General features: G+C 36.0%; 1 protein-coding gene across 1 annotated transcript in view; it reads left to right on the top strand.

Moving 5' to 3' along the window:
• entpd6 (ectonucleoside triphosphate diphosphohydrolase 6) overlaps window positions 1-12,725 on the top strand; it is a 28,533-nt gene extending 15,808 nt beyond the window's left edge. The window contains exons 3-14 of the mRNA XM_056235005.1: window positions 379-455; window positions 589-732; window positions 2,101-2,176; window positions 4,554-4,589; window positions 4,821-4,909; window positions 5,501-5,580; window positions 9,762-9,826; window positions 10,297-10,395; window positions 11,291-11,431; window positions 11,545-11,601; window positions 12,179-12,294; window positions 12,491-12,725. Of these exons, the coding sequence (XP_056090980.1) occupies window positions 379-455; window positions 589-732; window positions 2,101-2,176; window positions 4,554-4,589; window positions 4,821-4,909; window positions 5,501-5,580; window positions 9,762-9,826; window positions 10,297-10,395; window positions 11,291-11,431; window positions 11,545-11,601; window positions 12,179-12,294; window positions 12,491-12,583 (1,073 nt within the window). The 3' untranslated portion in view covers window positions 12,584-12,725. The remainder of the gene's footprint in view (window positions 1-378; window positions 456-588; window positions 733-2,100; window positions 2,177-4,553; window positions 4,590-4,820; window positions 4,910-5,500; window positions 5,581-9,761; window positions 9,827-10,296; window positions 10,396-11,290; window positions 11,432-11,544; window positions 11,602-12,178; window positions 12,295-12,490) is intronic.
• The last annotated feature ends 90 nt before the right edge of the window (window positions 12,726-12,815 follow it).

Genomic DNA, 12,815 nt, shown 5'->3' with positions numbered 1-12,815 from the left:
TAATACATTTTAAAATGTAATTGATTCCTCTGATGGCACAGCTGAAGTTTCAGCAGCCATTACTCCAGTGTCACATGATCCTTCAGTAAACATTCTAATATGCTGATCTGCTGCTCAAGAAACACTTATTAGTGTTAAAAGGTTTTCATGATATTTTTTTCAGGCTTCTGAAGACGAATAGAAAGTGGGAAAGAACAGCATTAATTTGACATTTTTTACTGCCACTTGATCAATTTAATGCATCCGATTCCTTTCTGATTAAAAGTATTCATTTCTTTTAAAAAAAACCAAAATGTTAGTGTGTAAATATATTTTTTATAAATCAATTTTATGATATTTCACTGTTTTAAAAGCTAACATTTGTCTTTGTGTTAACAGAAGCTCCAAAATTAGCCCATGAGACATTTAGAGCTATAAAACCTGGACTGTCTGCATATGCTGATGACCCAGAAAAGGTAACCAGTAAAATGTGATCAAGTTGTATAGTTTTGAACCCTTCGCGAATGCCTTTGCAAAGGTTTTGTTATAGTATCTTTTCCGTCTACAGTTTGATGGTCATATTAATGTAGCCAGTGCTGTTGTTTACAGAGTAAGGAGGGGCTGTTGGGACTTTTAAAGGTTGCTAAAGACACGGTTCCTGAAACGTTATGGAGTTCTTCCCCTCTTATGCTCAGAGCCACGGCAGGGCTCAGACTGCTGCCTGGTGAGAAGGCCACCATCCTGCTGGACAAGGTCAGAGATCCATCAGTCGCCAAACAAACTTTCACTTTATAGAGTGGTGCAGGGATGACGTCAAAACCCAGAAGACTGATTCGCCAGTGGTTCCCTCAAGATTTTCCTATGGGGTTTTTCAATTTATGAATAAAATAAGGTCTGTGGTAAACATAACTTGACGATACTTGAACATTTTGCTCTACAATGTAAATTTTGAAGCTGTTATTTTTTTTAAACAACATAGCCTATGTTTCTAATAAGTCACTAGATAAGAACACTTGTAGTGTAAGTGTACAGTTTACGTTGTGGAACGAAAGTATCGTCAAGTTATGTTTACCGCAGACTAGTGTTGTCAAAAATATAAATATTTTGAGATGTATCAATACTGAAATATCTGAAATGGTTCCAATACTCCTTTTCTGCAGTATCGATACACAGATGCCAGCTGCGCATTCTCTCTATCTTCTCTCCGACGGCGAATTGACACACACCCACCTCCTGTCACTCACTTATCTCATTCACTCCGGTTGAATAGTGCTTGTATTAAACTTAATTTTACTCGTTCCCACAGGTTTCACGCTCTCACCAAAAGCACGCTCACCACTGATCTATATAAGTAGCGCTCTCATAAAGCCGCCCTCAAACAGATCGCGAGTACTAAATTGTCTTCTTTTTCGTGGCTTATTGCGATTAAATGGTCAACAGTATCAGTAACGGTGTAATAGTATATTGGATCCATGCATGATCTCTTAAAGTTACAGCAGTCTAATAAACCTGCTGCTGTCTGTCATCTTAATCAAAGAACAAAAGACAAAGAGAAAATCACTCGCTGATCTTGTTTTGTAACTTTAATTTAATTCATTTACATAACAAATTATCTGTATGCTGGTATATATGGACGTTTTTTCCTGTGGTATCGAAAATGTTATCGAATATCAATATTTCTCAAGGTATCATATCGAAGTTTGAAATTCCAGTATATATAAATTGAAAAAAAACCTATTATAAAACCCCCTAGAAAAATCTCTTTACCCTCTTACAGCTAGTACGCGGGGCTAGTGCTTTGAGTTAACTAAATGTATTCGGTTACTATATAATCAAATTTCAGTTTCTTTTACAATTGTTAATTTAGCAGATGTTGTCTTAGTTTTTCAAAGCAGCTTATAAATGAGGAATACTTCAACACAATTTTAAGGAGACAGTGACATGCAGTACAAAGTTACTGTAAAGGGTGGAGTAAAAGTTTTATTTTTTTAATACACTAAACGTTTAGTAAGGTTGTAGAAATGAGAGCTGTCTTCAGGTATTTCTTGTTCTTCAGCGTGTCATCTCAGTATTTTCTAACCATGTCTTGCCATGTTAAAACCTGAAATCTCTCTGCTGCAGGTGAGGGAGGTGTTTAGCGAATCCTTGTTCTTCTATAGACCGGACAGTGTGTCAATAATGGATGGCACAGACGAAGGTACCTTGTCAATTACTCCTTTGCCCTACTTAATAATGTCAGATTTGTAATAAACAAGAGTGTTCGTTTTCAAATTGTAATAGAATATTCTACAACTTCTAAGCATTGTGTAGCCTACCATATATTGAAAGGAAAAATCTATTGCAGTGTCACTTTTTAGCATCTATTTAATTTAACAACAGGGCTTTTTTTTGTAATTTGTTTTTAATTCATTATTATGAATTTGTTTATTTGCTATATAAATAATTTGACCCTCATACCGCAACGGTATGAGGGTCAAATTATTTAAATAGCAAATAAACAAATTCATAATAATAATAGAATCCTCACACTTTTATTAACCAAACAACCTTAATGTACTTTTGTAATCAAAAAGTGACTTTACAGTCTCAGCTAACAAATCAACTGGGTTTTGTTTGACAAGCTACTTTGAACATTTTAGGGTTATTTTTTTAACATTAGGAAAACTAAGGAAGCACATCCTGAAAGTTTGAACAGATGACAAAGGTTCTCGTTTCTATGACTGTAATGTTGCAGTGTTTTGCTGAGCTATGATCCATGCAGGATTCTGTCCGTCTGGAATGTGAAACCACCAGATGTTACTGTAGATCTCCAGCTCGTCAAAAGCTTCTGGCCACTGCGGTCAAGCATTCGCGCTTCTGGCATAAAGATATAAGTTGTAAATTGAAATTTTCTTCAGTAATGGCTTGAGCTGTGTGTGTATATTAACGATAGATAATGCGTATATGGCACTTTAATCCAATCCTTTAAAATAGTTCACACAAGTAATAATGAGACCAGAGGATAATGTCCCGTGTGCACTATAATCTCAGCAAACAGATTAGCGGCCATTAATTTGCTAGGCAGTAAATTGCTTTTAAAGGAACAAAACTAGCATGGGCAAACAGTGTTTAGCAAAAGCCAGGTTAATACTGCTTTTTTGTTGATATACAAGTTGTCTTTGCTTAATGGGTAGCAATTTGTGTTTGAAATTTTGTAAAATTAATGCTTAAACTCTGCAGGTCCCGTAACCGGATAATCTCAGTCTCATTATCAGCGTGAGTCTAAACTCTCCTGGACACACAAGCTTACCCAACCAGATTAGTCCATCACAGCAAATCTTACAGACTTATTGTTAATGCTGTGCCTAAGTGGTATATGTGAGGGAACGGGATGGAGGGATGGAGTTTATAGATACTAAGTGAGTTTGGTTATTTCTGAGAGCTAAAGCCCCTTACTTTGTTAAGAAGCAACCTACATTCAAAACAAACATACAGTTTATAAGAGTTTTAGCACAAAGATCCAATGATGCACTCACTCGCCAAAGTCTTTGTGATCTGGCCGGACCATGACTATATGTTAATGCTAAACTCTCTAAATGTATGGAGTCCAACAGCATACGATGTGCAGTACTGTTCAAAGGTTTGGGGTCAGTACTTGTTTGTGTTTTTCAGCATGGACACATTAAATTGATCAAAAGTGACAGTAAAGACATTTATAATGTTAATTAATATTAGACTATTTCAAATAAAGCTGTTCATCAAAGAATCCTGAAAAAAAAATAGCAGTTTCCACAAAAATATTAAGCAGCACTGGTTTTCAACTGTATCAACATTGAAGCATAGTTCATCCAAAAATGTTAATTCTGTCATCATTTACTCACCCTCAAGGTGTTCCAAACCTGTATGAGTGTCTTTTTTTCTGTTGAACACAGAACAACCAGACAGTTGGTAAACAAACAGGTGACATTAGCCGTAGTATTTTTTTTTTTCTACTATGGCACAATGGCTACTGTCAACTGTGTGTAGTTACTAACATTCTTCAAAATATCTTCTTTTTAGTTCAACAGAAGAAAAATCACATACTGGTTTGGAACAATTTGAGGGAGTAAATGATGACAGAATTTAAATTTTCGAGTGAAGTATCCCTTTTAGCACCAAATCAGCATATTAGAATGATTTCTGAAGGATCATGCTGGAGTAATAAAGCTGAAAATTCAGATCTTGTTAAATAACAACTGCTCGTTTCTGATGTTGGGATCTGTCGGATGGATCTGCATACCTGTAGGTGCTACACACAGCCAGGAGTTTATTATTATTCTCTTTATTCCACAGTTTATTCTTAGAAGTAGCTCTTTTGTGTTAAGAATAATGATCCATCTTTTTCTGTATTATATCACTGCGACTGGTCCGGCCATACATGTGTAAGTGTGGGTAATAAATGATTAATGTATTGTTCTGCCTGAAATGTTTTTTTGCAGCTTAGCTTTAGTAGGACTGTGAGAAAGTAGTATTTTTTTATAGTACAATGAACTAAAAAAGTTTAAGGAAAATGTAATCATTGCGCTAACAATTAATGCACATTTGTATTTACACAGGCATGTCAGCTTGGATTACCATAAACTTTTTAATAGGTAAGCAATTTTAGTAGTCATGTTATACTGTACGTCACGACAATGTAATCAATGAACATCAACAGAACAATAACAAAGATTAATCTGGACACAAATAGTCTGACTTTCACAAACAGGGTGACTTTCAACAGTCACCCTGCCCACATGCAAACGATTTACTTTTGTTTTCTTCTTTACTTTTACTTGAAAATGTTTGGTTTGTTCCTGATTTAAAACGTCTCTCCTTCACAGGTAGTCTTCATGGCACTGAGACTCCTACAGTAGGCATGCTGGATTTAGGAGGGGGCTCGACCCAGATCACCTTTGCTCTACAGGATGAAGTGAGCCGTGTGCATGCATATAAATATATATATGTATATATATATATATATACATACACACACACAAATATCTGTATACCCATGTTAATGAAGTCATGTCTCTCTTAACAAACTACCTTGATGTTCTCCCATCCCATGCATTAATCCGCAAATGTCCTGTTAATCCCATAGGCCTTTTAAATGAAGGTTGTTGTACATTGGACGGAGAGAGTTAGAGAGATTCTTTCTCTTGAACTAGGTCAGGTCCTGTACAGGCGGTTTGGATTGAGGACCAATTTATTATGTCATTACACAGTTTCTCCGAGAGCTCTAGTTCCAAACATGAGCTCAGAGAGGAACTGCTCTACAGATTGCAGCTTACTTGTAGTTGCTGACAGATGTTGTGTTATAGTCTGGACTTAAAACTGCTACACTAGGCAGTTGCTGACTAATGTTGTTTTGAAAAAGTATACTGGACAAAAAAATGCAGTAATGAGACTAGTACAAACTAGAATTGTAATATTTGTCATTCTACCAGATTCCTTCTTAAGAAGATAGGAATGCTACCTTTATAAATCAATATTTGCTTGTTTGTGTTTCGTTCCGGTACAGAAAACCATCCAGACCTCACCCATTGATTATGTGACATCGTTTCAGATGTTCAACATCAGTCACGCCCTCTACTCACACAGGTAAAGGCGGGCAGGGCATAAGTTAAAGTGGTAAAGAATATAGCGAATATATTATGCTGTTGAATTCTGTAGAAGAGATCCTTCTGTAAAATCTTTTAACACGTGTAAAAAAAAAAAGGCATTTTTCTTTCTTTCTTTTTATTTTATTTTTGACACTCACTGAGCAATCTGAGAAAAAATATTATTTCTGGCTGATACCCATAAATGGCAAATTTTAAAATTATATACTATTTTGTAAAAATAAATAAAACATGAAAGATTAACGACAGAAATCAACTATTTTAATTGCAAGTAAATTTTAGGCATCACAACATTATAACGCACAGCATGAAAAATGGATATTTATTTTATTTTAATTTTATTTTACATTAAGTTGTTAAACTGTTTTTAAAGATTAACATTAAGTGAGATTTTTAGAGGATGGTAATATTAAATGTAAAAATATAGAAAATGAGCACGAACAATTAAATATACAATATCCTCATGCAAGTCTTTAGTACATCCATTTTAAGTTATAGTTATAGTTTCAGCATATTACTGTTTAAAGGGGACCTATTATGCACTTTTACGAAGTCTTGCTTTTGTTTTTGGGGTGTACTAGAAAATGCTTTCATGCTTGATTGTTTAAAGAATGCATTATTTTTCACATATTTTACATTATTGGCTCGAACACGCCAATTTCGATGAAGCCCCTCCTTCCGAAATACGAAATGTGCTGTGATTGGTTAGCTGTCCCAGTGTGTTGTGATTGGCACCGTTTAGCGCGTGTTTGGGAAATGTCCCTCCCCTCCATAACTGCGAGTTCTTCTCTAGTGTAAATATGAATAAGGATGGCGTCAATTTCGAACCAATTTGAGCCCGATTCAGACCCTGACAAAGTTAACAACAAGAGGATCGTGCAGAACTGATTTCATGGACAGATTTCATAGGTCGTTTCAGAGTGGTATGTTTTTAGTAATTTTCTTATGCATTATAGATACGATGTTATCCACCATTTAATCGGGATATTTGTCAGAAAACTAAGCTAATACAAACAGTAATCGATCACAAAAACATGGTTAATTTTCCTATGGAGCGGTAAACCGTCCTACAAAAGCGAGAGCTTACCAAAGCAATAGAAAACAAGCTGTTCACCATAAAATGTGCAGTGCACAGATAAACGTTGTGATTATAATGTTTAGGAAGTTTTTAAAATAAATTTTAACCACCAGCCTTAGGAAGGCCAAACAAATGAGTTTTGGAAACAGGGTGGAAAAAAACAGTGTCTTTGCGACTACACTGTCTTTAATGCAGCTCAACCAGGACTCGACCCCTTTTTGCATATTCCGTGGGCGGGGATTATTTAAATGAGTAACATTATGACTTCATAAGATCCGGAAAAATCGTGTTGTAGTCCAAACGAGCCGTTTGTTGTATCTCTCTTTAGAGTGGACTTTGAGCTTTGTAAACTTGCAGATCTTTTGTATGCTCAATTACAGCAACATTACACTAACTAGAGGTGAGAAAGTGGAAAAGCATAATAGGACCCCTGTAAAAACTTCAGCTTCCTCAGCGGCCCAACAGTGATGTTATGTGACTTGCAGTCCTCTAGCGCCCGGATCAAAGCTCTGCCCGATGTTTGACACCACCACCCGTTGGTTGTTGTGCTTGGTCAGGGTTGTCCAGGGCTTTCTAGGTTATGTTAGCTCAATGATTAGTGCATGACAAGTGTTTATGAGGCAGTGTGTGTTTGCCTCGCCTCGCTCTCCTGATTAGAGTGTAATCACACAAGCCTCCAATTACAATCCCATCGTGGGACTCATCTCCAGATTACTAGAATTACTAGTTATTCACTGCAGGAGATTTGACGCAACAAACCCTCCACCAGAGGCCAACCAAACAGAGTCTTTACTCCTTGATGTTTAAAAGGCAAGATAGTGTTGGATGAGGAACAGAGGCGGACAGAGTACAGAGCTTTGTTACTTGAGTAAAAGTACAGATACCCCTTGCTAAATTTTACTCAAGTACAAGTAAAAGTACTACATTCAGATGTCTACTTAAGTAAAAATACTAAAGTACTTGTTTTTAAAAGTACTTGAGTATCAAGAGTACAAGAGTAGATTTTCTAAATATTGCATAATCTACTGCCACAGTGCTTACAGAAACGTCCTACATGGAGTTATGAAAAAGGTTAATGTTAATACCTTGGAGAATGTAAAAGGAATTGAAAGTAAAATCAAGTCATTTTCATCTTTTTACCATGTTGCTTTATTTAATTAAATTAAATTTTGGGGGGTCCCATCTTTAAATGCGGGGACAACACACACACACACACACACACACACACACACACACACCACATGTAAGGGTGGCGCTGCCAATAAAGCACCTAAAAGCTGTCACAAAGAACCGGCAAAAGGAATGATTATGAATATGTAAAATATAGCAAGGAGATATTTTAATTGTTTATTAATGAACACTTGTTAATAAACAAGTGTTTTCTTTGTCAGTGTCGGCTAGATGAAGTTGACGATGCTGACTCGCGACCTTCAGTAGTGAACGCGCCAGAGAGAAATGCACATTTCATACGGATTACATAAGCAGAGAGCAGTCTGTAGTCTGTTTTCTTTCGTTTTGAATTTTTCTGTTTAAAAGTAGACGTGAGGCAAGTAGGCTACCTTATACACTGTGTTTCGGTTCATTTATGAGACGAGCTCCAGTTCACGCGCCGGCGCCTCCGTTTCTTATCTATCGTCTGCTATTTACTTCTTATTTATTAAACCCAGGCAATTGGTTGATAAAACATTGATTCAAATTAAGATACAATTAATGCAAAACGAAATTCAGGTTAAAGAAAGGTTTTGTGTTTTCTGTTTGATGTCTCTGTGAAAGTTTTAAAGCATTTTTTATGCCGCTTTCAGAGCGCTCACGTCCGTAGCGGAGAACACGTCCATAACATTGTTTTTTACTCATAAATGCAAACCCGAAAAATAAAATAAAACAAAATTAATATTTTATGTACTGTGGAGACTGAGCGCCAACCCTTCTTCATTCGCTGGGTAGTAGCCTACTTTGGTTTGCGCAGTGTAATTCACATAATCAGTTAAAATATATTTTGCCTCCTAAAGTTTTTTTTTTAAGAAATCAGAAATCCCTCGTGGCTACGCCACTGCCACATTTGAACCTGACTGTGTTAAACACACCACATACTCAAGAACATCAAACCAAATGCTTGGCTTACATTAATGTGTAATATAAAATCTGACCATGGAGTTGACTTTGGCGGAAAGCTGAAAGTGATTGCTGATAGGCTGTCCCAATCAGTGGCGCCTGCACAATCCAATCACGTTTGAGAGGGAAACAACAAATTGAGGGTTTCCGAGATTTTTCTTTACTTTTTTTTTTTTTTTTACTCGGGTACTCACGGTTATGGATAGAAATGTATTGGAGTAAAGAGTACAATATTTGCCTCTCAAATGTACTTGAGTAAAGTCACGAGTACTCCCCAAAAATGATACTCGAGTAAAGTACAGATCCCTCAAAATTGTACTTAAGTACTGTACTCAAGTAAATGTACTCCGTTACTGTCCGGCTCTGATGAGGAATCACTTATGGTGAATGACTCTTGCTCCAAAGTGTCCAATCTCATATCTCATACATTCATATGAAATGCTGAAATATTTGTGATTTATAGTTATATGTTATAAAATATGTATTTATACGTTACCGTTCAAAAGTTTAGGGTCAGTAAGACTTTTTAAATGCTTTTGAAAGAATTTATTTGACCAAAATACAGTCAAAACAGTAATATTGTGAAATATTATTACTATTTAAAATAACTATTTTCTATTTTTATATATTTTAAGATGTAACTTATTTCTGTGATGCAAAGCTGAATTTTCAGCATCTTTACTCTCGTCTTCAGTGTCAGATGATCCTTCAGAAATCATTCTAATATGAGGATTTTCTGCTCAAGAAACATTTCTTCTTATTATCAATGTTGAGCCGCTAAGTATTTTTGTGGAAGCTATAATACATTTGTTCAGGATTCTTTGATGAATAGAAAGATCAAAAGAGCAGCACTTGAGAAGTATTCATTTCTTTTAAAAAAAAAAATCTTTTTGATCAGTAGTGTATTTGTATATATATTTTTTTGTATCTTGCATATTCATCCCTTTAATGTCTCTGGTCTTTCTCTGTAGTTACCTTGGCCTGGGCTTGATGTCAGCCAGACTTGCTGTGTTGGGAGGGTTTGAAGGACAGCCTTGTATGTGGTCTACAATCTCTCTTCATCTCTGGCTTTTAAAGACCTCATTCACTAGATAAATAAGCCATTATCTAATCTCTTAATAACGCACTGAAGATTAATTCCTTGGTGGCCAGCTGTTGCACTGATTTAGTTGAGGCCAAAGAGAGAAACTGCCATCAGTGCAATAGCTTCTACATGCAGTTTACTGCTGAGATTTACATTTAGTACTCTACAGATGTAATCAGATTTCTTTGTTTATAGTTTTGTCTGTTGTATGAGTGTATCCCGCTTCTCTCTGAGTGGGTTTTAAGGTTATTATGAACAAGACATGCATGTATTTGTGTAAACGTGCTTTTATGTTTGGCCACCTGGTGGCACTGCAGAACTCATGTTTTGATTTGTCTTCCTCAGCAGTGTCGAACTTACTCCACATAGTGGCAGTAAAAACGCTAATATGCATAAATAAACTTCTTCTTCTTCTTCTGTAGCAGGACCCCAAGAGCTGATTAGTCCATGTCTAGCCTCAGATTACTCTGGACAGTGGGAGCATGCAGAAGTACTCTATACTGTGAAAGGCCAGAAAGCGGGTATGAAATATGTTGTCCGTATGGGTTAGGTTTTTGTATTTATTTAACCTTTAAAGTCCCCCTGTAATCAATAATTTTATCCCTTAAACTCATATTTGATCACTGCCCCGTCTCCACTATGGTCTCTACTCACTCGAGCTCAGAATACCTGGTCCACTCGGTCAACTTTACTGTAGTAATCGCTGCACAATGGCAACTGGAAATACTGGTTTCAGCCATAATATGTTTGACCCAGAAACTGATTCAGAAGAAAAAGTGAATTATAGGGTCGTCTACAAGTCGATGTATCAGAATGGTAATGCGTTTATGTATCACTGTCTACAATGTCGGACACAAAACGGTAATTAATATAATTAGCCTTTTGCTTGACTACGTTATCAAACAGCTAATAATGTCTTGCTAATGTTACACAATCTCAGTCTGCCTTCTAAAAATCAGTATGCTTGGAAAAGCTTTAAACTACTTAGAACGTCAGTGGAGAAAGGCATAGTTCATCATAACATCATAATATAAATATAAATCTACCCAATTTTTCTTGAGACTCCCCTGCTTCAGAGCATAGTAATGATGATATGCTAAAGCCCACCGTGACGTTGACGTGATTGTTTCACTGCAGTTTTAAAGAAAAAAAATACTCAGCAATAGTGTTGACCTATGAATTTGTCTTAAAGCATATTAAAAACACCACATAAACATATAAACAACATTAAAAACTTGATTTTCACCACAGGGGAGTGTTTAATTACTCCCCAGAATTTTATCATACATAAGATCTTATAAAAAATATATATATAATGGGTGTGTGTAACGTATATAATAAACAGTCCTGTTTATCAATGAAGAGTGAACCTGTGTGTGTTTTATTTGAATCACTTGTGTATGTGCTCTGTTCCAGGGGAGCCCATCTATGAGTCTTGCCTTAAAAAAGTGGAAAAGATGATCTACAAACGGGTGAGAAAAACAGAGGAAGTAAAAGACATAGACTTCTACGCATTCTCTTACTACTACGACAGGGCTGTGGATCTCGGCCTCATTGGTGAGAGATTAGTCTGATTGCTGTCATTTGATCTGATTCAAACATTGTCTCTTTTTTCTAAGATTTAAGATTTAGCAAATGAGTCATATACAAATAGTTTGTCTCTGTCTCAGATGAAAGCAAAGGGGGAACTGTCAGAGTCAGTGATTACATTGAAGGAGCCAAAAAAGGTAAGTGTTTGGATGTGGTTGTGCTAGTCTGATTATATTTGTGCAAATAACTCTTAATTAAATACACTACCATTCAAAAGTCTGGGATCAGTTTTTTTTTTTAGAAAGAAATTAATATTTTTATTCAGCAAGATGCATAAATTGATCAAAAGGGACAGTTAAGACTTTTACATTGTTACAAAAGATTCCAAATAAATGCTGTTCTTTTGAATTTCCTATTCATTAAAAAATCCAGAAAAAATGCATCACTGTTTCCACAAAAATATTTTTCAAAAAACAGTGAAGACTGCAGTAATGGCTGCTAAAAATCACTTTGCCAGAACTGGAATAAATTACATTTTAAAATATAGAAAAATAGAAAACGCATATTTTAAATTGTATTAATATTTCACGATATTACTGTTTTTACTCAAATAAATGCAGCTTTGGTGAGAGCTAATGACTTCTTTCAAAAGCAAACAAAAAAATCTTACCAACCCAGTATTGTGGCAGGTATAAGTTATTAGGATGTCATTATTGCTGTAATATTAGATTTAACTCAACAAAAAAATAATCCATTCTCTTCTTTGTGTTGCAGTGTGCAATAACATGTCAGCCGGAGGAATAAATGAGACTCCGTTCCTGTGTTTGGATCTGACCTACATCTCTGTACTTCTTCAGGAGCTTGACTTCCCGCCTGATAAAGAGCTGAAGGTGTGCTACTCTTGATTTATGATTCCTGACTTAATAGGACTGACTGTGTGGTGACTTTTGTACACAGATTGCAACACACATATATGGTCAACTACAGCAGTGTGTGATTTATCTGTTTAATTTTGAAGAACAAATGTCATGACTCATGGGAGAACTGGGATTTTTCTTTAACCGCATCATTCTGTTTAAATTTCAGCTGGCAAGACAAATAAATAATGTGGAGACTAGCTGGGCCCTCGGGGCCACTTTCCAGTGCATAGAGTCACTCCGTAAGCACGGAACGTGCTGAAAACACAGACACTCACAACGTTGTAACGCTCCACAACCCAGTAAAGCACTGGCTGGTTTTAATTCTCTGGGGAAAATATCTACATTGATTGTATTTGCCATTTTGTCATTGAACTTATTGAAAATGTGAGTTTTTATACATACCTCTGACTTTCTGAATGTTTCTTACTAGAGTGTTAAGTTATGTGTGAAGGTAAAATGTATGTACTGGTCTGAGTGTTTACAGCATGTCA

The sequence above is a fragment of the Rhinichthys klamathensis genome, unplaced genomic scaffold (assembly GCF_029890125.1).
Source record: "Rhinichthys klamathensis goyatoka isolate OS25496 unplaced genomic scaffold, OSU_Roscu_1.1 h1tg000412l_1, whole genome shotgun sequence".
In the NCBI taxonomy this organism is placed as follows: domain Eukaryota; kingdom Metazoa; phylum Chordata; class Actinopteri; order Cypriniformes; family Leuciscidae; genus Rhinichthys; species Rhinichthys klamathensis.
This window is presented reverse-complemented; position numbering and strand designations above follow the sequence as displayed.